Source organism: Colletotrichum gloeosporioides (assembly GCF_011800055.1).
Source record: "Colletotrichum gloeosporioides strain Lc1 chromosome Unknown consensus_71, whole genome shotgun sequence".
NCBI classification, from domain to species: domain Eukaryota; kingdom Fungi; phylum Ascomycota; class Sordariomycetes; order Glomerellales; family Glomerellaceae; genus Colletotrichum; species Colletotrichum gloeosporioides.
In genome coordinates, this window is record NW_025544716.1 from 166,868 (window position 1) to 190,374 (window position 23,507).

Genomic DNA, 23,507 nt, shown 5'->3' on the forward strand with positions numbered 1-23,507 from the left:
ATTCGAACAGACGCTCCCGAAGGAACAAGATTTCTAGTCTTGCGCATTAGACCACTCTGCCACAACGCCAGACGGACTCCGCTGAAATGCGGGACTGTGGCTGACATTGATTGAGAGAATGGCATCTAGGTTAACGGTACAGAACCCAGCAATTTTCGCAACGTGTAGCTCGCGGTTGGAATCCAGATTAGATAACTTCGTTAACAGCTGGATTGATCTTTCATCCCAGCTTCCATCTGAATTTCGCAGTGTAAACTCTAGCGAGATGGGATGGGTGTAGGCGCCGCTGATGTGCTGAAATTTAACACGACGGGACGTGAACCTTACCCAACGACAACTTCAAAAACTTACATATCAACTTTTTATTCAAGAAAAGGTTAGAGGAAAGAAAGACTGTTATATCAGCAATTGTTTACGTAGAATTATGTAAGGTTTAATTTATCTTAAACATTTAGCCTCTGCAAATAGTCCTTCGAACCTGGTTAGAGCAAGACCGCTTCTGAATATTCTGTTCACAGTGTTTGCTGACCTAAATCTTTCTGCTCCCGTGCACTCGAAAGGGGAGTTGGCGCGGTCTTTCTTGCTAACCGTGTGAGTGATAATTACAATGAAATGTTATGTTTCAGTAAAGGTATAAACATTGCGGAAGACTGATATGTTGTCGGGAAGGCTACGTTCGACGGAACCCTGGCTCCCCAATGGAGCTCAAAGGCAGGAGCGAGCTGGTGACAAGTCGACATGCTCTTCCCCAAAACATCTGCCCCCTTTCACATTTGCTTGAGCCTGCTTCTCTTCTATTCGGTGCGTCAATCAGCAGGACCCTCTCTTATCTCGCTCACCTCCGAAAAACACCCTCCTACCTTCTCACAAACACTCCGCACCAAATACTGGCGCCAACAGATGCGATCGCCAACCATGGAATCCTTCGAAGACAATAAGAGCAAGGGTTCTGCAGCTACCTCGACCAACAGCGAAGACGCACCCGACTTCAAATTCGACATCAACTGTGAGGAAGCATGGACTTTTCTCGTCGAGTAAGTTCTTTTCGCTAGTTGGGGATGGCTTCGAAATCTGACGCATCGCTTCCAGAACTTCCGACACCAGCCCTGGGTCCGGCCAAGTCTTCCTCATCGCTGAAGACAAGAAGTTCTCCGTCCGTGAGAATATCCTGATCAAGCACTCCAAGTACTTTGAGAGGTCTCTCCGAAACCCGCGATACGTCGAGTCGCAGACCAAGACCTTCACCTTCGACGACATCAAAGCAGTCCACCTTGGTGTTTACTTGCACCTTGTCTATTGTCAGGTTTTCGGGCAATCTGCCGATGTTCCGTCCTTCGGGGAGCCGGAGCGTTGCATCTGGTTTCCCGGCCATGTCGAGATCTACCAGCTTTGTGATCGCTTCCTCAATAAGGATCTCGCCGTTGCTGTCTCCGAGGGCCTTCAATGCTATCTCATCTTGGACCCGTCTGTTTGGCACGATTCGTTCGTGAGCGAAGACTATGAGAATTTCTCGTCGTTCTACATTAGAAGCCTCTCGCAGTGCTTCAAGCTACTCGACCAAAGTAGCGAGACGGACAGACACCTGCGACGCGCGATTGTCTATTCCCTCTGCCACTGCATGCCTATCGCTATTTCTCAAGAATGCCTCAAGCTTATCCAGGGCAATCACGAACTGCTCTTTGAGGTGGCTTCTTGCTATGCCGGCATGCTCCAGGAGGCAAGAAAGGATATGAAACCAACAGAGAAGCCGAAGCAGTGGGTTTATCGTGGCAAGTGGGTGCAAGAGCGTTGAATTGTCCTACGAAGCGTGGGATCAAAGCTTTCCAGGTTGGATTAAATTTGCCAGCTTACCAACTTATGAGGCAAGGACAATCATGACTTAGTCTTCGAGGTTTCTTCACGCTGGACCGCCTGGCTTCGGAAACTGGAGATGAACAAGTATCAGCACTTTCGTCTTCAGAGTTTTCTGTATCAATAATGGCATCGAGTCTCAGGGGTGAGAGTGTTAGCCTTTCCGGGAACTGAGGGAGTAAAGACCATGACGGATCAAGACCTCAGTTAGTCACTCAGCATCTGTATTTACATTGTCTTGCTCATTATAAGTAGCTTCCCGGATTTTTGATTTCATATTGTGCCGCCACTGCTTTTTTATATTGGTTCGCAGTCATGCGGAATATCAGCGTTGCTGCCTGAATCAAATTTCCATAGGCAACGTCGAAGGATGGAGCTGCTGATCCAAAAGCAAAATCATCTCCTGAATCACACTCACGTGTCGTTCCTTCAATAAGAATCCTTTCTGTATGTTGTACAGACATTTAAGCGGACTTCTCGCAAATATGGAATGTTGTTTTGCGTACAACTCTTGCCCACAAAGTTGCTCCAGCATTGACTGAGATTGAACTCGGTGATCTAGGATGGATTTGTTTTCGGTGCATTGTTGCAACTGTGCTCGCTGCGTCTCTGCTGTAGCCTGGATTCTGCTGCCTCTAGCCCGTCGTTGTTCTGTTTCTGATCCCAAAGCGGCTCCCTCTCTTGTCTTTGATCCTATTTTCCAGCTTTGGCCAACTTCACCTTCCCTCAACTTTCCCCGGCCTTCCTTACCACCCAACCAGGCTTTAAATTTTACACTGGTTCTCCCAGGTGCTGGACTGGCCCTCCACTCATCACTTTCATCATTCATCTGCTTTTCGCTACTTCCATTTTCTCCCACAGCACCAAATCGCCAGCAAACATGGACGGATGCGACTCTGATTCCCGCATTCCCCAAGCCTGGGAACCCACGGCCAATGCTGATTATGGCACTGAAGATTGTCAAATGACGGAGCTTGCCGAAAAGATGAGCATTGCGTCGTTGTTCGTGGCGCCGTTAGTACACCCAAACCCCATGTTTACTCTGCGTCACTAACGCCTTCGCAGTGAGCAGGAGGACTGTGTCACTCTCAAAGCAGGAGGAAAGACCTTCAACTTCAAGAAGAGCATCCTAATCAAGGACTCCGAGTACTTCGCCACTTGCTTCAAGAACGAGAATTTCATCGAGGGCAAGACTTTGACTGTCGAGTTCGACGACATCGACCCCGACCTCCTCAGCATCTACCTCCATCTCGCATTCATGCAGGCCATCAAGGACTCTGTGAAGTTTGACCCTGGCTTGATGAAGGAACCAAAGCGCCTGAAGCCCATGGTCGACCTGTACGAGATTGCCGACCGCTTCATGAACGCGAAGATGACCAGACTCGTTGGCTGCTCGATCCTTGAAATGGCCAAGGATCATCCTATCAAAAACGTTGCATACGACATGACTGCTCAGGAACGATCTTGGTCTATCAAGAACTACAAGGAAGCATTCGAGACCCTTGACTACGGAGATCACGCTCGGGAGTACATGCGAGCGAAGCTAGTGGCCGCCTACTGTCGTTGGGTTCCTCTTGGGAACTTCAGAGACGACCTGGTTATGTTGGAGGATTCTCCAGAGTTCGTCCGCGAGCTCACAATCTGTTTTGCTTCGCTCCTAACAGATGTCGATACATCTTGGACCTCTCAACGCGAACGAGTCCGTACGACATATCCCCCTGGGAATTGTCCCAAGTCCTGGGATGTGGACGCCGGAGTCTTGGATATGGGTGACTGGACCAAGTGGAGGCCCTTTCCGCCGATCAAGCCGAAATCTCGTTACCACGTGAGCTCTCCCTCTGATGTCGGGAACACTTCCGCCTCGACCCATTCTAGCGATGCTTGGGATTGGAACACTGCTTTTCCTGGGTTCTTGCACTCTTAGTCGGCTTTTCCCGAGCTCCTTTGCCATTTGGGATTTTCTGGCTGCGGTTCTGTGACGAGTGGAATATTCAACGTTGTTTGTTTCGGACAGCAGCTTGGGGTGAAACAGAGACGGTCGCATAAGGCCAGAGACATGGTGCAAAGATGATGGAGAGGCTGAATGAAGATTGAACGGGACGAGAAAGGCAAGAAGGCATCTGCAGACGGACTGGAAGACAGTGGATGTCCATCACGACGATGCTTTCTTTCTCTAGCGCAGAAGTTTAACCAAGAGCATCCAGACCCTTCTGATTCCTACCCTTTCTGCTGTTTTGTCAACCGGTAAAACCTCTCGCCGTGGCCTCACTTTTTTCGTCCTCGCCGCGTCGGTCTTCGCGCTACCCACCTTTCGTTTTCTTCTCTCTTACACTGCAACCTCTAGACACCTCGTCATCTGCAGCAAGAAATTGCAACCATGAGTGATATTTGTGACCGTTTTATTACAGAACCCGGGGCGAAAATATCCAAACGCAGCAGGAACCCTGGTCAAATTTCTCTGTGCTATTTTCGAAGTAAAACGTTCTCCCGGCAGCTTTCTCTGCTGACTCTCAAAGCACCACATCTCAGCAAGAAGGCCTTGTTCTTTAACAACACCCATGGGTGTTTCTTTCAGGCAGCAGCGCTCGGGAGAACAAAGACGGCGCCCAAGTGAGAAAAGTGGAGACATAACATGGACGCTACCTAGGTACTTTAACTTAGATGATGGAGCCAGCTGGGGATGGAACGTGAAATGAAAATAGACAAGAACTTTGAAATTCTATCAGGGTTCAGCAAATCTCACTGCAGCGCGACAGAAAAACGGACAGGAGAGCCAGGTCTTTCTGGATTTTGTTTTCTCATAAGAAAATTTATCCTCCACACCCTCCATCTTTCCCACGGGCCTTGGGTTGTGTGACCACACTTTTCCAATTCACACCCCAACTGCCAGCCAGCGTGCAATACCGTGAATATGGCCAACCAAAGTCAGCAAGACCCCAACCTCGGATTGGTCTTTCTCAAGCCGTAAGTTTCTTTTTCTTGACTCAATTAGACAAGCTTTACTGACTGCTGGCTCCAGCGAACCTCAAACCTCAGTGACGCTCCAGTGTGGCGACAAGACCTTTGTCTTCAACAAGGCCATACTCACGCAGCACTCCGAATTCTTCGCCGCCGGTCTGAAGGACGCCACCGCCGCCGAGTGCGAAGCAAACACCATAACATTCAACGACATCGAACCCGAGCATCTGGATGCATACCTACAATTCGTCTACTGCAGATCTGTCAGCGAGAGTCTGCTCAAGGAGCGGATCGAGGCCCTGGGCGAGCACAAGAAACTCGTCTTCCTCGTCAAAGTCTGGCAGGTCTCCGATCGCTTCCAGTCCAAGGCCCTTTGCACCGCGCTCGGAGCTCAAATCGCAAAACTCGGATATGATCGGGAATATTCGAATCAAAACGATCGAGAATGGTGGGTTAACAACGTCAAAGCTGCTTTCGAGGCATTCGACGAGCATGCCGACAGCCAGGTGAAGCTTCGCGGCCAGGTGGTCAAGCAGTTCATTCTCGACTTTCCGTCTGAGCATCTCCATTCTGTTCTCGGCCTGGCCGACCTCAGCCTGTCGTTCATTCGCGAGCTGTGGAAGGCCCTGTCCGCCCAAGCCTTCGATACGGAAAAGCAGCTTCGCGATACGAAGACGAAGGTTCAGAACTTTCAACAGAGGGTTATGATATTAGAGCGCGATATTAAAGATTGGCGCCATCGAGTCGGCGAGCTAGAGGACAAGGTGCAAGAGTTGGAAGAAGACAGGGATTACTGATATTCAGAAGACACGGAGTCAGACACAAAATCGCCAGAGGATCGTGGCAGGCTTGTGTCCTTCTACAGGGTCACGAACAACCCGTTTGATTCACGATGTCACCTTGACGGTCTAGGTAGATAATACCCCAGGCAGAATATGGGAAACACTCGAGGTGTATACAGCTTTCAGGGTGAAGTCGAAACATGACATTACACGTATCTGCGCTGGATCTTCAGTCAGCATCCGCGAACTTCTGCTCTTCGGATGTTGACGAATTTCAAGTTCATATGTGTCTGTTCAGTCTCGCTGAGCTTCTGTCTTTTCGCAACTCCCTCATTGAGAGCGTACTTGCTTCATTTCAATGAAAGACCGCTGTGCTGTCAAGGTAACAGCGCCACCTTGATAGCTTCGTGAGGTCACAATGAGTGGCAGGTATGGCCAAGCTGAACATCAATTCCTCGCGGAGAAACATCGAGGACAAACGCGCAAGCTTTTCTCAACCGTTTCGAGTTAATATCCTACCCAGAATGGATTTGCTGTAGTTCTGTGTCAATCTCCGAAGGGTTTTTCTGTGTTTGGGAAAGAAATCGAGCGACCCATGGAACGCTCAGAGTTTATTCATGCGTTGGAGGTTCAAGAGATATCCGCGTAGGACGCATCTCCGATGCCTTACAGTGATATAGATGCCTCTGCGCTTTTGAATTCGGTTCATTCTTTGTTCCAAATTATTCTTCCCAATGAATTAATTATTTCGTCCATTTGCAGACACGTACCATCTCATTCATCCAACAACGCCAACATGAACGGTCCTCAGAATTGGTCTCGGGAGTCTTTGCCCAACTACACCGACAACTTTCTCATTAGCCCGGCTGACCCCAATGGGAGTCTCATTTATATCCAGTGCCAAGATAAGTGGTTCCGCAATAGCTTCAGCACGATGGGCAAGTACTCGACGTACTTTCAGCGCCCCGGGTCCGTGTATGTCATCGATGACCAGACCCCGGAGACCGCCGGCGCATATCTTCACTTCAACGAGCGCTTGGTGTTCTCCCCCAGCCCGGAGCACATCACCCCCTTCAGCAGCGTGCTTCCGGACTCGTGGGAGATGAAAACTACCCTGGCACAGAAGCTGCACCTGTGGGATACCTGTGGCCAATTCGGAAACTACATGCTCAGGCGCTACGTGGAGCAACACATTGGCGACATCCTCACCCACTGGCGCCACTACTACCGCCACCCTGTTGTCCACGAAAGGCTGGAGAACCCGGAATGGTGCGTCCTTGACAACTTTGGGGCGGCGTACCAGCTTTGCGTCGACATGAGATGGGACATTCAAGCCAGCGCCATTGTTCAGTCGTTCGTGCGGAACATCAGGGATGACGAGTGGGACGATTACGCGGAGAATCTAGTGGATGAGTCTCTCGCGTTCTTTTGGCGCGCTGAGAACGGGTTGGCAGAAATCAGGGAGGCTCAGCGCCTTGCTGAGGTCAGGATGGCTCAACACCTTGGTGAGGTCAGGGCTGCCGGGGACATATTCGTGGAAGGAGTTCTGGCGGGGGAAGCCCTTCGCGACGGTCGTTAGAGTAGGGCATCGTCAGTCATGGACGAGCAGCATCGACAATCTGAGCCACACTGCAGGCGCCGACTTTGAGACTGGCGATTCAGGCACTATTGGGGACGGGAAGCTTGATGTCGATAGTGAGGATCTTGGGAGTGGGGAGCGCAGTCGTGGAGATCTCGCTGGCACCTTCCTGAGACTCACGAACTTGAAGACGGGTATCTGGACTTACTTCCAGCGGAGGTTTCGAATCCTTCTTTGTCTCCTATCTGCACTCTGGCATCGGTTCAGGTCGCGCTGAAAGTCCGATTAGGAACGTTTGAGTGTTTCGGTTATCTCTTACCTACATCAAAGGAAACCTTTGCGGCAACAGAAACAGGCAGGTGCGAGCTTTCCACATACGGCAAGTTCAACAGCAGCCTGGTTCAAGATTTTCGGCGAAAAACCTTTCGTCTCTTGTTTCTCCCCACGCATCCACCCCACGCACACACAGGTTGCCTCCAACTTCGGCAACCCAAAGCTGCCTACCACCAACGACGACCAACCATGTCGTTGATCAACACCAACCGACGTCGATCAACGATGGAGTCGAACGCGAACAGCGTCGTCGATGACGACGCCAACAAGAATGAATCCAACAGCGACGACGGAAACGAGGTCCCGGCCTCGTTCGGTGTGGCGGCGGTGGATCTGACTTGGCTGTTTTGTTCGGAGTGAGTCGGGACTGGTTCAAATGATCGGGTAATACTGACCATTCTCGGTAGTGAGAAGAAGCCAATGGTTACCATTAAGTGCGGCAACATGGAGACCTTGGGTGTAAGCGCATTCACGGTCCTCAAACCCATCTTGACCAAACACTCTCAGTTCTTCGACAAATGCCTTCGGAACCCATGTAAAGAGTCCGAATCATTGATCATCGAGCTTCCTGAAGTCCTACCCAGCAACATGATGCTCTATCTCACACTCACCACCCGGCAAGCCCTGATGAATTGCGCGTCAGCGGAGACTTTAGTGAAGCGCGAGGATTTCACTGATCCGAACTATATTGCGAACCAGGCACGATTTTACCAACTTTGTGACTTTCTACAGAATGAAGGGCTTGCGAAAAGCACTCGGAAAATGTTCGTCGACTACCTCAAGACCCAGCGAAAGGTTCGCACCGAAAGCAACTGTCCTGAAATCTTCAGGGCTTATGCCGATACCTTTGAGATTCTTAAGCAAGGACATGTTGTCCAAGACAAGCTCCGTCGCGTCCTGGTCAAGAGCTTCTGTTTCAAGATCAACGCGCCGAATTTCTTCAAGTATTGCGATGCTCTGAAGGAGTATCCCGACTTCCACTTCGAGGTTGCCAAGCAGTATGCACTCAACTCCATGTGGAATGATCCTGTCCACAAAACGGCAGCCGTGAAGATCAAGACACAGCGCATGTCTATCGATGATGAGTCAGAGCCGGAGCCGGAGGAGTAGACGATAAGGTAGAGACAAGAACGACGTGGAGGGGAACGATGAAAGACGACATTGGGCATGAGGAATGTTGACGGTAACGATGGATGACAGCGAGGACTAGGAGCAGCGATGAAGATAATGAGAACAATAGGACATGGCGTCAAGACTGTGAGATAGTGACGAGAGACAATGGACTATGGATATCGAGCATGTGGATAAATGAGAAATGAATAATCAATCGCCAGAACCTGCCGTGAAAGATCAGATCGAAGTAGCAAGCTTCCTTAGGTAACTGAAAAGAATCTAATCAGGACGAGACTCATTGCATTGAAGTCAACTTTGGGTATCATTGCTTGAGCTAAGAGGCAATACATTTGAAGATGAGGCTACCGACATCATCACCATCGTGGGAGTTGGGTGTTGGGCGTCGGATGCACGCTTCTGCAGCTCAGCAGATCGCAGATGGCGTGCAGGAGCTTGGACGTGGTTCGAAAGCTTTAGCGGTGTTTGATTGGCTTGAATGAGGACGGGTGGAGAATCGCCAATCGAAGCCAGCCATTCGCAAGTGTTTCCCCGCATCGGAGCTGCGACACTCTGCAGCTGGCCCTGCCACTTCCCAATTGCCCTGCCCAGCTCCAGCAGGAAAGAGCACCGGAGGAAGCTCCTCCTTGTACAGTGCCTTTCTGAGGCACGCACACGGTCCTACCTTCGTTTTGCGCGAGGAGAGGGCGACTGGGTGAACTGGACACCAGATTTGGGAGGCACCGCACCAAGGTTGAGACGGACCTGCTACACCGTTGCCCGCCCGTGTTCAGTGCTCCTGCCACCGACAACAGCCCCAGGGCTCTGTGCCATCGTTACATGAGGTTGCTCGCCTATTTCCCTCAAACTTCGAGGCCGGATTGGGCCATTTCCATAACGTCGTCGAACGGCTTTGGCCGGCATCTCAGCCAAGCAGTGCAGCTGTGCCAGCTCAGGTCCTCTCGTCGCGCCACCTCCTAACCCTTTTTTTGGGATTAACCGGCTCTTAACCGGGCCAAGCTTCCGCCCTGCAACATCCAAGATGGCAAGCTGCGTGGAGCTCTCGTCACGTCAGATTGACATGACGGCCCAGCAGCTGAGAGGTTCCTCTCCACCCAGCCTGCCGCGAGGGGAACCTTGCACTGCCGGCCTCTCGCCTGCAACCTCACAGCTTCACTCTCACTGATCGAGGACCGCTCCCTGTTCGATGGCCTGGTCCGCTACTGAGTAATGGTCAGCAGCGAAGAGGAGGGACGGAAGCACTGGACTGTCTGCTGGACCGAGCGAGCCCAGCTGCACCCGCTGCACCAGCACTGCACCACCATTAACGCACAAACAGCCGATGGGAATGGCGTGTCCCGAACGGCGCGCGCCCTTGCCTCGCCCTCGCCCTCGCCCTCGCCCTCCCGCTGCTGATTCGCCCCGTGGAACCCAAGCAAGGCCCCGGGTCCTGCTCCCCAACCCCATGTTTCTGTGCGATGACCTGCTGCCACCGCTGCCGGTGCTCTGCTTTGCATTTGCAGCGCCTTAGCAGGCCCATCTGTTGTTGGGGACGAGGAGAGCTCCATTGCTCTTGCTCCTGCTCCTGCCTCTGCTCCGACTCCAACCTCACTTCTTCTTCCCTCTTCTCTCCCATCTTCTCCCACACAACTCCATCTTCGAATTCCAGCTCCCCATCGTCAGTCAACATCCCAACATCTCATCTCCATCAAATTTACGCCCTTGAACGCCCAGCCGCGGCCATTGAGCACCTTTTCCTCGCCGACTGCGACCACCGTCATCGCGCACTGTGCGCCCATACCAGCAACCCCCTTACGTCATCGCAATGGATCCCAATCCTGCCCCCGGAGCTGTCCCAGCTGTCGCTGGCGTCGACAAAGGTGAGTGTTTGTCGCCAAAACGAGCTTCATATCACGGTCGCATGCAATCGATGGAGCCCGCCGAGTAGCTGCGCCTTGCTCTGGCTCGATGCTACTCCTTGCGCCGGCCATGCCGCTCGCCGTCGCTGTACACCAATTATGTCCGAAGACCGATGCGCTGACATTCTGCCCCTCGCACCGCAGCCGAGACAAAGCCCAACGGCGTAGAGGCAGTTTCTGTACCCGAGATCGTGGAGAAGCCTGTTGAAGAGAAGCCGGCAGAAGTCAAGCCGGTCGAAGAGAAGCCAGCTGAAGAGAAAAAGGAGGAACCCGCGCCTGCCACAGAAACACCAGCCGTTCCTGCCGAGGAGCCGGCCAAGGTCGCAGAGCCTCCTGCGCTCGCCCCGCCAGCTGATGCTCCGGTCGCAAATGCTTCTGCCGCCGATGCGCCAAAGCCGGCCACTGTCGAGGAGGTCCCCGACAAGGACGGGCCGGCTGCGACGACCGGTGTGGAGGCTCCCAAGGCCATTCCTACAGAGCAGCCAGCGGCCGCAGCCCCAGCTCCAGCTGCGACAACTGCGCCAGCAACCGAGACTGTTAAGGAATCAGTCGAGGAGCCCATCGCGCAGAAGCCCGCTGAGGAACCCGTAGTCGAGGACGAGCCGGCCAAGGAGCCCGTCATCGAGAAGCCTGATGCCGTTAATGGCGCGGCTTCCAAGGACGTAGAGATGACGGGCGCCCTTAACGAGGCCGAGCCCTCCGGTTCTGGAGAGCGCGAGGCGGCACCGCAGGCCAAGACCAGTAACAAGCGCAAGGCGGATGATCTCGATGCCGTTGATGCCGTTGATGCCGTTGATGCCGCCGACGCCGCCAACGGCACCAACGGCGTGGCGGAAGCGAAACCGGAGCCTGAGGAGAAGCCGGCCGAGAAGAAGGTCAAGACTGGGAAACCCGGCCGGCCTCCGAAGGCTACCAACGGCGCAGCCAAGAAGGAATCCCCGAAGAAGGACAAGGAGTCTCTGGGACACAAGATCTCCGAGAAGGTCAAGAAGGTCCTGCCGCCTGTCGGCCGCACCGCGCGCAAGACCCGCTCGCAGGGCCCCGCCTAGGGGCCTTCAATGTTGGATATGTCACTGATTTTATTTCTTATTTTTCTATCTATGGTCCAACAGACCAGTAACACGAGACCATGATGGTCAAGGCCGGGGTTCAGGCCGGTCTGGCGGGTTTGCTCTCTTTGTCCCGCGGATTTTGGACAGGCAAAAAGGAGGCGCGGGATTATTGTTTTTGCCTTTTCGTTTTTGGTTATCATGTTTCTTCCCTCGATTAGGCATTCGATCAAAAGGTGGAGGAGCTTGTACATATGATGATGCTTGCACATGCAGCTTTTCAATCACGAATCAATCCTATCGATCCTTACCACTTCCGACGTTCATCCTGACTTTTAGACGACGCATGGCTTACGAAGATCATTCGCAAAAGGCCTCAACGATTCGTGGCATGGTGAAACAATTGAGTAAACGACACATCCGATTGACCTAGTAAAGACGTTCGTCTCTCAACATCTGTAGCTGTTCGACGGGCGGGATGTGGGATCATCAGCCCCCTACAGAAAAACATGACGTATCTCAGGGCCCTTATCTCGGTCCAGACCGCACGTTCTCCACCAAACTCCGCGTCACCGATGCCGTCGATCGGCTGCGCTGGGCTCTGGGCTGGGAGGGATTTGCAGAGGTTCAGTCCTAGGGCAGCAAAGCTACGGCTGTCTGTTCCTAAGGATTTACATAGACATGTGAGCTCGAGACAGCCGCGACATCGTGCGGCGAATTGGGCAGAGATTGAGCCAAGGACTTGAGCTTGGTAGCAGGACAGGTACAGTAGCTCCCTTAGGAATGTGCAGGCCCTGAAGATCTCTTTTTTGGATAGTGAAGGTGCTCGGCCGCGGTCTCAGGAGCTTGAGAGACGAGACAGTCGCGCGCGAGGCAAGGCGATGGAGAAACACAATGTTTATCCGAGCATGGACGAAACGGCAAAAATGCTGAGAGAAAGTTTTTTTCGTCTTTGGTTTGGATCACCGAGTCCTAGATTTGGTACAGTGGTCTCGAAAGGGATTAAGCTGTGAAGCGGCGCTAAGTTACTTTGGGGGACGGCGGCGGCAGTGGGAAGAGAATTGGGAATGCGAATTCGTGTTACGAAGAGAGGCCGCTTTGGCTGTGACGTAGGGTCAGGAACGCCGTGGGAAACGGGGCGGCGGCCGGCGTGAAAGCCACAGTGGAAGCACCGAGGAAGGTTTGTCGCTTCGCCTTCGGCTTACCGTCAGGACACCGATTGTGACTGTTGTAGGTTAAGCGCCGTTTTCTTGGGAGGTTTCCGGGTGTCCGTTTCGCGCGGTGCGCGGGTTCGTAAATGGCCGTGCAGTCTTTTCTTGACTTGTGCAAGGTAAGGCGTAGCCGCCAAGGGCTGGGTGTATAAAAATGTTCTGGAAGCTGGGGTGGTGGGCTTGGCGATGGACGGGGCGGCGGCGGGACGCTTGACGGAGGGGAGGAAGAAGGCAGATGCTTGGTTCGGATTTGGAGCTGATGGTGATGATGACGGGCTGTGTCACGAGACGTGCTATCCTGCGATGGTACGTTGCTATGCTGTGCTGCTCTATCTCTGATGCAAGGTACTGAAGTATGCCATGCGTTGCATGCAGGGCTCTCTTCACTTTGAGTAAGGGACTAGAGGAAGAAGGAACAATGCTTATTTCTGGGAGGCCAGGGAGTGGTTGGAAGAATCAACCGGAAAAGAGAGGTCTGAGCCACTGCGTGGAGGGACGGCGTGGCTGTGTTTTCTTTCAAGCGATGGAGGTTTTCCGACGGAGGGTTTTTTTTACTTGGGAAGAGAGGGTCTTATTGCTGTTGTTAAGATGGCAGGGAAGGTGAGAGGTTTGTAAGACTGAGAGAGGATTGGAGATAAGATGACTGGCGGTGGCATTGGCGTTGGCTTCAATCCCGTCATCAGCGACTGAGTCCAATGAAGGGAACCAACTTCGACTCGTCCCCGCAAAGGGGTTCTCGGTTGCTGGGTGCCAAAGGGCCCCCAAGGAGTCCCCCTCAATGCCGCCCGCCCTGTCCCGGGGGATCTTGCTTGACATTGGAACTGCAAGCGCGACTTTTTTGTGCTTTTTGCTGGGTCCTTCCATGGTCTTTTGTTGCGGGGGGCGCGGGCTGTGCTGGATTGCGGGTTCACCCCTATTTCACTCTACATGACACGGGGGACGCGGGATGTGTTTTCTTCTGTGAGAGAGGGTTTTTGGGAGGAAACGGTAACGCTGGGGTTTTTGTGTGATGCAGGTTCGGGGACGGGAGGATTTTTGACGTGATGCACACTCGCTGCATGTCACGGTTTTTTGTTGGTCGATGCGTGTGTGGAATGATGGGCGTTGCGAAATGGCGGCTTCTTCTCAGATTCGGCGGTCTTGGCATGGGACACGCGAGCATCCTTCTCTCTTTGGGGCGGGGGCTGGAATCTGCAAATGTGCAGATCTGACTTGTGTCTGGCTGGTGTTGGAAAGAGCTGCATCGATTCGTATTGAAGCAGTATTTCTCGCATTAAACCAGCGCATACAGAGTACTGCGTGACTGTATCAAGTATAACCCGTCTTACAAGAGAACAAGAAGGACGGAAAGGATTCTGGGGGCCTCCATCTCGCCTCGTATTCAGCAGAAGCCATTGCAGAGAGAGATGTGCAGGTGGTCTTGGAAGTGGTCAAGTGTGAAGTGTCTGTGTGGGGCCGGCCTTCTTTTGGGGGGAACGGCGTGGAATGCAGCAAAAATGTGTTTGCAAAAATAGACACAGCCACTGGACGGGTTTGCGGTTTTGCAGGCGGCCCTGCCGATGCGTGGCCAGTGGTTCTTAGCGGCCCACGCTGCGACTTGCTCTCCCAGTGTTCTGTGAGCTGTTCCTCTTCCCCGAGACTTTGGCCACTGGCCAGAGCCAGCCGGTGCCGGTTCTCTGCGGGGCCCTTGCCTTCTTCGCTTGGGATGGCAGCTGGGCTTGGGCCAATGAGAATGACGACAGAGCAGGGTCTCCTGGTGCGCGTCCGTCAATGGGAAGCCTCCGTTTTGGCAGAGACGGTACGTACCCGTTTGTGTCACTGCACTGCTCTGGCAAGACTCCCATCAAGACTGGGAAGAGGTGAGCAGCCTGTTTTGCGGGCTGTTCCTGCAGCTGCTGACTCTGAGACCTGCATTTCTGGATACAGGATGAGTGAATGAACGGGTGGAAGATTTGAAAGAATTATTATTGGAGTTGTAGATGACTCCCAGCCCGAGATATCATCATTCCATCAGTCCAAGCCTTCACAAAAAACCCGAGGTCAGCAGCATATGGGCGAGCAGCCACCACCGCCAGCAGGAGCAGTGAGTGACATGACCACCGGGCGCTCGGTACGTAGCTTTCGTCCGTCTTGATGGTGGGCCGGGACGGTGGAGCCCACGCCTCGAGGACCCCGGTAGCGCAGAATTGCAGGGACCTGAGGCGCGCCAATCTCCTAAACTGGGTTTATTCGATTTTTTTTTATCCGTAGCTTTTTTTTTATTGTTGTTTTTTTGCCGGGTCGTCGTGCTTGTGCAGCGCTACGACTGGCTAGCGGTACCTAGCAGCAGCGGCAGCTCCAAGCCATGTCCCGGGTATGGGCGCACCCAGCAGTCAGTCGTGTGTGCCGTGTGCAGGTCCAGTGCTGGATGGGTAGCAGAAGGAAAAGACTGGGATGGCCCAGAGTGACATACGCAATCCTGTGATCTGGTCCTGACCTCCCGCTCAACAAACTTCGTCCTCCTCCTCCAATCCCTACGTCCCTCTTCTCCTCCTTATCCTCCTAAGGTCCCCTACCTCGCCTCACACTCGCTTGACATCAATTTTCCGTCCATTTTTCCTCCTCTCCCCTCCGCCTCCACGCCCGCCCGTGATCCCTTCCGACCTCCCGACAGTCGTTTTCTCCCCAACCGTCGCTCCACTAATCGAGACTGTAACTGCGCGGGACCTACCCCCGACGATCGACTCAGTCTCCCCCCGTGTCTCTCGCTGCCGCATTCCGCCTTGTTATTTCGGAACCCCCTCTTCTTTGATCCCGCCGATAGGAGACAGACCTTTGTGTGCTTGGTATCACCACGCGACAGAGCAGGGAAACGACGAATCGCCCCCTTTTGCGATTTCTAGATAATCCAAGCTTGTATCACGCCTTCCCCATTCTGCACGATACGAATCGATCAATATCTTCCTCAGACGATTGCCCGAGAAATCACTTGACCTCGTGCCAAGATAACATCGCCGACGAGGGTCGTTGACGCCTCTTCCACCGAAAACACCTAGAGAACTTCCCTCATCCCCCTCGCCCCAAGGGGGCTCGACAGTCAAGATGAGCAACGATGATGCGGGCAAGAAGATCTTGGACCTGCTGGCCGACCCCTTCAGCAAACAGGTTAGAGAGCACACCCTTCGCGGCCCCAGACGAGGCGCAGGACCTGCCTAAGGTATTCCGGGAGAAAAGCTGACGCTCACACGTTCTACAGTTGCAAAGTACCGCCATCTGGTCCGCCTTGGGCACATCGCTCGGCGTCACAGTCGGCATCGCCGTCACATTCTCCTTCCTGAGACCGTACAACCAGTCCGTCTACGCCCCGAAGCTCAAGCACGCCGACGAGAAGCACGCGCCCCCGCCCATTGGCAAGAAGATCTGGTCATGGATTCCGCCATTATGGAACACAGGCGAGGCCGAGCTCGTCCACCACGTCGGCATGGACGCCACGGTCTTTCTGCGCTTCGTCCGCATGTGCATCTTCATCTTTGCCAGCATCTCCGTCTTTTGCATCGCCATCCTCATCCCCGTCTACCTGAACAACGCGGACAAGCAGGCCCTCGCGAATAGGGATTGGATCGAGGTCATTACGCCGTTGGCGGTCTGGGGCGAGAGCGCGTACTGGGCACAGGTCGCCGTGGCGTACCTGATTACGTTTACTGTGATGGGCTTTTTGTGGTGGAACTACCGCAAGGTCATGCTGCTGCGTCGCAACTACTTCCAGAGCGAGGAGTACCAGAACAGCCTGCACGCGCGCACGTTGATGGTGAGTGGGGATGAACTCGAGAACCCCAGCAAGCCTGAGAAGCTCACAATATTCTAGATGTACGATATCCCCAAGGACCGATGCTCCGACGAGGGCATCGCGCGAATCGTCGACGAGGTCGTACCCGACTCCTCCTTTGCCCGAACCGCCATTGCTCGCAACGTCAAGGACCTCCCGAACCTCATCGAGCAGCACGACCACACCGTCCGCAAGCTGGAGTCCGTGTTGGCAAAGTACCTCAAGAAGCCCGACCAGCTCCCCGCTGGACGCCCGATGTGCAAGCCGTCAAAGAAGGACCCGTCTTTCTCCACGTATCCAAAGGGCCAAAAAGTCGACGCCATCGAGTACCTGACGCAACGCATCAAGGAGCTGGAGACCGAGATCAAGGAAGTCCGCGCCAGCGTCGACAAGCGCAGCACCATGCCTTACGGTTTCGCCAGTTACTCGGACATCGCAGAGGCTCACAACATTGCCTACGCCACCCGCAAGAAGCACCCCCGCGGCACCAAGATCAGCCTGGCGCCGAGGCCGAACGACGTCATCTGGGACAACCTGCCTCTGAGCGCTGCGAACAGGAGATGGAGACGCTTCATCAACAACGTGTGGATTGCGGTGCTGACCGTCGTCTGGATCGTGCCCAACGCCATGATTGCCATCTTTCTGATCAACTTCCAGAACCTGGGAAGCGTCTGGCCCGCCTTCAAGACCGAGCTTGCTACCAACCCGACATTCTGGGCTATCGTTCAGGGTATTGCGTCTCCTGCCATCATGTCGCTCGTTTATCTCGTGCTTCCAATGATTTTCCGCCAGCTGTCCATGAAGGCCGGAGACCAGACCAAGACTGGTCGCGAGAGGCACGTCCTGGCTAAGCTGTACGCTTTCTTCGTTTTCAACAACTTGATCGTTTTCTCTCTCTTCGGCACCATCTGGCAGCTCGTCGCTGCCGTGGTCAAGGAGACTAGCGACAACCAGGACGCCTGGAAGGCAATCATCGATGCAGACATTGCGGCCGCCGTTTTTGCAGCGCTGTGCCAAGTCAGCCCCTACTGGGTGACCTGGCTTCTCCAGCGCCAATTGGGTGCCGCTATTGACCTGGCCCAGCTGTGGAAGCTCGTGTACAGCTTCTTCGTGCGCAAGTTTTCCAGCCCGACCCCCCGCGAGTTGATCGAGTTGACTGCTCCCCCGACCTTCGAGTACGCTTCTTACTACAATTACTTCCTCTACTACGCAACGATTGCGCTCGCGTTCTCGGGTATCCAGCCTCTGGTTCTCCCGGCTGCCACGCTGTACTACGCCATCGACTACTGGCTGAAGAAGTACCTGCTCCTGTACACCTTCGTCACCAAGACCGAGTCTGGCGGCATGTTCTGGCGTGTGCTCTTCAACCGTTTCCTCTTTGCCGTCTTCGTGTCGCACTGCACCTTCTTCCTCGGCGCCTGGGCTCGATCCGACTGGGCTTATCACAGCGTCGCCATCGCCATCATTCCGCTGCCGATCATCCTCATCATCTTCAAGATCGTCTGTGCCCGCATGTTCGACAACAAGATCCACTACTACTCCACGACCAACGTGCGCAAGCACCCCGAGGCCGGTGTCCAGAAGGAGCAGCGTCTGCGTAGCGAGCGATTGGCGTCGCGCTTCGGCCACCCGGCCTTGTACAAGCCTCTCATCACGCCCATGGTGCACGCGAAGGCGCAGGCTATCCTGCCTGCTGTGTACAAGGGCCGTTTGACGGACGGAAGAGAGGGCGGTCCCGGCGATGTTATGAGTATGTCTGGGTACTCTGATGCGTACGTGTTGGACCCGATGAGCAAGGGTCGCCCAGGAAAGTCGGCCGGTGGCGTTCCTGGCTTCGAGTTCGTTTCTGAATCGCACATGGATTTCGAGTACTACAAGAACAGAGCCGAGTTTGCGGAGGAGCATGGACAAGGCGACATCTTTGGACGCAACCCCGACATTATTCGCCCCGGTACCCCTGGCTCGATGACCGAATACGGATCTGACAACGGCTCGCGTCCCGGAACGCCTACCGGCCGTCCTCTGCAGGGCGGTATGACTGGCAATCCTGCCAATGGCGGCTTCCAAGCGTTTACCCCGCCATCAGGCTACCAGTCGCCCAACACTGGCCGTATGTCTCCTACCGGCGGACTCCCGACACCGCAGGCGGCTTTCGCCCAGCAATCAACATACGGTGACCGGTCGCGTAGTCCCCTGTACAACATGGACAACGGCAGCGACTCGGCGCTCGTGCGCAACGCCGCGGGGATGCCAATGGCCCAGCCCTCGGGCCCGACTGTAGGTGCTCTGGGCGGCGGGCCGAGGGGATACAGCGGGCTCCGCCAGGACGACGCCGAGACGCCTGAGCAGGACCCGTCATCCTACGACTACTTCCGCGGATCAAGGCGGCGCAACGACAACAACGGGTGGTAAACCCGCACGATGAAGAATTAATGGGTTTTTCTATGTGTGTTTGTTTTGTGAGCGAAATAATTTAGAGCAAAGGGTCGCCTCGCGGTCCGGGACCTGGTCTCCAATGAGAGGGCATTGCATTCGGCGTTGTAAATATGTGAACGAGGGCCAGCAACCTTTGTAGAGGAAGGTTAGGCCTTGGACATGAATGGTGGGAAAGGGCTTTGGAGATGATGGCCGGGTTTGCTTGTCGACCCGGCCGTGTGTTTCGCGTTCATTGAAAAACTCATAATGACCAAAGATACGAGATATAGACTGAAACTGCATGGGGCTTACGGTGCTCCCAGGTCCTCGGCGACGTTGCTGGGGATATAGATTATAGGTTTAATGAGAATCTTGACCACCATGTTCACTAGGATCTGAGTTGCATGTGAATTGCTGTTGTCTGGCGCTATTGGTTGAGGCTTCATGTTGAGCAACAAACATCAGCGTACCTAAGCTCAGGAAAATTGAAGGGCGCTGAATCCAGGTCCGCTCACGCAAATGTTTGATCTTCAAGTTTTCCTGTGGGAGAAAACGGAAAATGCGTAGAAAGTCCATCATAATTCAAAACACTCTGCGGATACCTATTCGTACGTCACAATCGTAAGCCAATGGGTTTTGCAGAGGTCGTCGTCACAGCTCCAGCGTCCCGCCCTGCAACTCCACCACCACCCCCTTGGATTCAGGGGCTGGACCAAGCTTAGTCATCCGAACCACTCAAGGTTGGCATTCCACCAACGCCAAAGGACAGCATCGCTGGAAAGCTCCCTCCTGACGCCTCCCGAAAACCACCACCACACCGCGCCAGCCAACTTGACCACGCTCCTTTCTCCTCGCGCCTTCGATCCAACGCGGCTTTTGCTTCTCTTGTGCCCGTGGGCTTTTTGCATCCCGAATCTCCCTCCCGATACCGCAAAAATGGCGGCCAACAAGTACTCCGTCATCCTCCCGACCTACAACGAGCGTCACAACCTGCCCATCGTCGCTTGGTTGTTGAACCGCACATTCACCGAGCAGTAAGCAGCACACGCCTTCCCTCCTATCTTTTCTCCTATACCCTATCAATTGGAATCGAATGGAAGAAGACAACGCCCGCTAACCATCTACCCCCGCAAAACAGCAAGCTCGACTGGGAACTCATCATCGTCGACGACGGCTCCCCCGACGGCACGCAGACCGTCGCCGAGCAGCTCGTCAAGGCCTACGCCCCGCACGTCGTCCTCAAGACCCGCTCCGGCAAGCTCGGCCTCGGCACGGCCTACGTGCACGGCCTGCAGTTCGCGACGGGCAACTTCGTCATCATCATGGACGCCGACTTCTCGCACCACCCCAAGTTCATCCCGCAGATGGTCGCCCGGCAGAAGGAGGGCAACTGCGACATCGTCACGGGCACGCGCTACGCCGGGGACGGCGGCGTCTACGGCTGGGACCTGAAGCGCAAGTTCGTCTCGCGCGGGGCGAACCTGTTCGCCGACACGGTGCTGCGCCCCGGCGTGAGCGACCTGACTGGCAGCTTCCGGCTGTACAAGCGAGCCGTGCTGGAGAAGGTGATTGGCAGCACGGAGAGCAAGGGGTACACGTTCCAGATGGAGATGATGGTGCGCGCCAAGGCGATGGGGTGCTCGGTGGCAGAGGTGCCGATTACGTTTGTCGATCGGATTTACGGCGACAGCAAGCTGGGCGGGGATGAGATTGTGGAGTATGCGAAGGGCGTGCTCTCGCTTTGGCTCAAGGTTTGAGACGGGAGGAAGAAAGGGGGAGAGATATGATACCGAGGTGTTTTGATGTGTGCGGATATTTGGAACGCATGCTATGGGCGTTGGGGGGAACGGGAAATCACAGAAGAGTACCGATACCTAATTATTTGCAGGACGATGGAAAAATTACACAGTTTTGTTCAGTCTGCTTGTTCGTGCTTCACATGTTGCGTCCGCCAGTCACCATGATGGTCTGCCCCGTCACATAACTAAACAGCGGACTCGCCACAGCCAACACCGCGGACGCAGCCTCCGTCGGCGACCCGGGCCTGCGCAGCGGGATATCCGCGTGAGCCTGTTCCTCCCCGCCCGCCGCTGCCGCCTTCTGCGCCTGCGGGATGCCCAGCGCAATCTTCTCACCCCCCGGCCCAACGATGAACGCGCCCTTCTCCTTGGCGTCCGTCAGCCGCGTCTTGATGTGGCCGAACGCAACGGTGTTGCTGCGCACGCCGAACGCGGGGCCCCACTCCTTCGCGATCGTCTTGGTCAGCCCCGTGACGCCGGCCTTGGCCATGGCGTAGTTGGCCTGGCCCGCGTTGCCGTGCACGCCCGAGGTCGAGCTGATGTTGACGACGCAGCGGTTCTCGCCGTCCTTGACGCGGAAGTACGGCGCGGCGGCGCGCACGAGGCGGAACGGCGCGGTCGAGTGCAGCGCGAGGATGGTGTCCCACTGCGCGTCGGACATTTTGTGGATGACGCCGTCCCAGGTGTAGCCGGCGTTGTTGACGATGTGGTGGATCTTGCCGTTGCCGAAGGAGGCGGCCTGGGAGACGAGGGTGGCGATGTAGTCGGCGGAGAGCATGTCGCCCGGCACGGCGAGGGCGCGGCCGCCGCCGTGGGTGGAGTTTATGGCGTCGGCGACGGAGCGGGCTTTGGCTGCGTCAATGTCGGAGATGATTACTTTGGCGCCCTCGTTGGCGAAGAGGCGCGCTGTTTCGGCGCCGATGCCTTGCCCTGAGCCGGTGATGATGGCGACTTGGCCGGCGAAGAGGCCTTTGGGGTAGTTTAGGTGGGAGGCGATTTGGGAGATGCGGTCTGTCATTTTGGCGTTGGTTTCCTGGGATTTGTGGTTTGAGAGGGGGGTTTGGTGGTGGTGAAAGGCTTGGTGTTGTATATGAAGATGAGCTCACTCAGCGTTGCAGTTGGAGCTCTGAGTTGAAGCTCACCCTGGCCTGCCGAGGTTCCCCGCGGCTTCACCGTCCCGCCCCCGGGAGGAGGGTGCGGTGGTGGGGGAGGGGTGTCGGCATTGGGTAACCAGATCGCCGGGCCTAGGCTCGAGTGTGTAAATGCTTCAACTTGGGTCAATTGAAGGCGGGCAGATCTTTGGCAAACTTCCTCGGGATTGAATAATTGTCATTGCTTCCACTCAAAGCGGGAAGAGTACCCCGGATTTCACGAATTGACTCGGAAGCTGCTCTGGCCCGCTCTTGGCACCCGTCGGCGATTAGATAAGATAAGCAGGTGGGATGGTACCTCTCGTCTCTTGTTTTGACGACATGTCACTCCCTGCCGCCAAACACACCCCGCCATCCCGGCACAGCAATCCCCTCTGAACGCAACGAAGATGTCGACCCGCGGCGGACGAGGTGGACGAGGCGGTCGGAGCTTCAACAGAGGACCCGCAGGCGGCGCCGGACGCGGCAATCGCACACCTTCAGGGCCATGGGGGAGGTTAAAGCCCGTTGACCTGGATCCGCTTGACAGCATCGGGTTGCCGTCTAAGGGTGACACCCGGTACGTCTGCCAACCTCGTTGTGAAAAGTCCAATCGCTGACATTTCAACGCAACAGACTGCTCGACTTCAAGACCCAGGAACGCTACTACACCAAGATCGTGGAGCGCTACATGACATTCTGCTCCGACGCGGGCGAGCGCGACGAGCTCCTCCGCCGCTTCGCCTCCCTCGACATCAAAGACACCCTCACCCCGCCCTCGCCGCGCCTCCTCCCGCCCGACGACCCCGCCAACACGAAAGCTCTCTCCGACGTGATGATGGCGCTGCGCAAGCTGCGCGAGGGCATCGTCGCCTCCAAGCGCATCGACGAGTTCGCCATCCAGGCGTACCTCTTCAACATCCGCCTGTCCGTGCTCGTCAAGCACCCGGAGTCGTACCACCCGGCCATCCTGCACGTCCTGCGCGTGATTCACCCCGCACAGAACCTCACCAGCGTCGAGCTGCAGGAGGTCCTCGGCTACCTCGTCCTCGACGCGGCCTGCCGGCGCGGCGACCTCGCCGAGGCGTACGCGATCCGGCAGCGGTACAGGCTGAAGGACGCCAAGGTGGACGCGGTGCTGGCGGCGCTGGCACATGATAACTTTGTGGCGTTCCGCAGGGTGCAGAGGAGCGTGGACGGGCACCGGGCGAAGCTGTTGGAGTTTGCGGATGGGGAGATGCGGACGCATGTGTTGAAGTGCTTTGGGAGGACGTATTTGGGTGTAGATTTGGAGTGGTTGGAGAGGTGTGCGGGCGAGAAGTGGGATGTGTTGACGGGGCAGCGCGAGGTCGGATGGGAGCTTGACGGGAAGAGGGTCGTTATTCGGAAGGTTAGGGCGAAGTGAGGTTTATGGTGCATTTGATACCCCCCAATGAATTAAACAGCGTTTTGTCTAGGTCAGAAGCTCGCCGGATTACTTTGCTGGTCTTGATTTTGTCTGTCTCTCCTGATTCTGAGGCGTGATTGATCTACTTTACATGATGTCCATCCCATAGCCGCAATCAG

The 23,507-nt window shown here is 55.1% G+C and overlaps 10 protein-coding genes across 10 annotated transcripts; 9 read left to right on the forward strand and 1 right to left on the reverse strand.

Moving 5' to 3' along the window:
• Positions 1-915: 915 nt before the first annotated feature.
• On the forward strand, positions 916-1,792 carry GCG54_00010234 (uncharacterized protein; the record flags this gene model as incomplete). Its single annotated transcript, XM_045410164.1, has 2 exons — positions 916-1,034; positions 1,090-1,792. 2 exons carry the CDS (start codon positions 916-918, stop codon positions 1,790-1,792), a joined length of 822 nt encoding a protein of 273 aa, XP_045260119.1.
• A 939-nt stretch (positions 1,793-2,731) lies between these two features.
• On the forward strand, positions 2,732-3,775 carry GCG54_00010235 (uncharacterized protein; the record flags this gene model as incomplete). The annotated part of the gene is made up of 2 exons (XM_045410165.1): positions 2,732-2,865; positions 2,917-3,775. The coding sequence occupies 2 exons, from the start codon at positions 2,732-2,734 to the stop codon at positions 3,773-3,775; spliced, it is 993 nt and encodes a 330-aa protein (XP_045260120.1).
• A 987-nt stretch (positions 3,776-4,762) lies between these two features.
• On the forward strand, positions 4,763-5,606 carry GCG54_00010236 (uncharacterized protein; the record flags this gene model as incomplete). The annotated part of the gene is made up of 2 exons (XM_045410166.1): positions 4,763-4,815; positions 4,871-5,606. 2 exons carry the CDS (start codon positions 4,763-4,765, stop codon positions 5,604-5,606), a joined length of 789 nt encoding a protein of 262 aa, XP_045260121.1.
• Positions 5,607-6,387: 781 nt separating this feature from the next.
• Positions 6,388-7,170, forward strand: GCG54_00010237 (uncharacterized protein; the record flags this gene model as incomplete). The annotated part of the gene is made up of 1 exon (XM_045410167.1): positions 6,388-7,170. The coding sequence occupies one exon, from the start codon at positions 6,388-6,390 to the stop codon at positions 7,168-7,170; it is 783 nt and encodes a 260-aa protein (XP_045260122.1).
• A 522-nt stretch (positions 7,171-7,692) lies between these two features.
• On the forward strand, positions 7,693-8,613 carry GCG54_00010238 (uncharacterized protein; the record flags this gene model as incomplete). Its single annotated transcript, XM_045410168.1, has 2 exons — positions 7,693-7,859; positions 7,911-8,613. 2 exons carry the CDS (start codon positions 7,693-7,695, stop codon positions 8,611-8,613), a joined length of 870 nt encoding a protein of 289 aa, XP_045260123.1.
• A 1,825-nt stretch (positions 8,614-10,438) lies between these two features.
• GCG54_00010239 (uncharacterized protein) lies at positions 10,439-11,581 on the forward strand (the record flags this gene model as incomplete). Its single annotated transcript, XM_045410169.1, has 2 exons — positions 10,439-10,493; positions 10,677-11,581. The coding sequence occupies 2 exons, from the start codon at positions 10,439-10,441 to the stop codon at positions 11,579-11,581; spliced, it is 960 nt and encodes a 319-aa protein (XP_045260124.1).
• A 4,292-nt stretch (positions 11,582-15,873) lies between these two features.
• Positions 15,874-19,009, forward strand: GCG54_00010240 (uncharacterized protein; the record flags this gene model as incomplete). The annotated part of the gene is made up of 3 exons (XM_045410170.1): positions 15,874-15,936; positions 16,028-16,579; positions 16,637-19,009. The coding sequence occupies 3 exons, from the start codon at positions 15,874-15,876 to the stop codon at positions 19,007-19,009; spliced, it is 2,988 nt and encodes a 995-aa protein (XP_045260125.1).
• Positions 19,010-19,948: 939 nt separating this feature from the next.
• GCG54_00010241 (Dolichol-phosphate mannosyltransferase subunit 1) lies at positions 19,949-20,769 on the forward strand (the record flags this gene model as incomplete). Its single annotated transcript, XM_045410171.1, has 2 exons — positions 19,949-20,046; positions 20,151-20,769. The coding sequence occupies 2 exons, from the start codon at positions 19,949-19,951 to the stop codon at positions 20,767-20,769; spliced, it is 717 nt and encodes a 238-aa protein (XP_045260126.1).
• Positions 20,770-20,947: 178 nt separating this feature from the next.
• Positions 20,948-21,829, reverse strand: GCG54_00010242 (3-oxoacyl-[acyl-carrier-protein] reductase FabG; the record flags this gene model as incomplete). Its single annotated transcript, XM_045410172.1, has 1 exon — positions 20,948-21,829. One exon carries the CDS (start codon positions 21,827-21,829, stop codon positions 20,948-20,950), a length of 882 nt encoding a protein of 293 aa, XP_045260127.1.
• Positions 21,830-22,351: 522 nt separating this feature from the next.
• On the forward strand, positions 22,352-23,346 carry GCG54_00010243 (uncharacterized protein; the record flags this gene model as incomplete). Its single annotated transcript, XM_045410173.1, has 2 exons — positions 22,352-22,521; positions 22,578-23,346. 2 exons carry the CDS (start codon positions 22,352-22,354, stop codon positions 23,344-23,346), a joined length of 939 nt encoding a protein of 312 aa, XP_045260128.1.
• Positions 23,347-23,507: the final 161 nt, after the last annotated feature.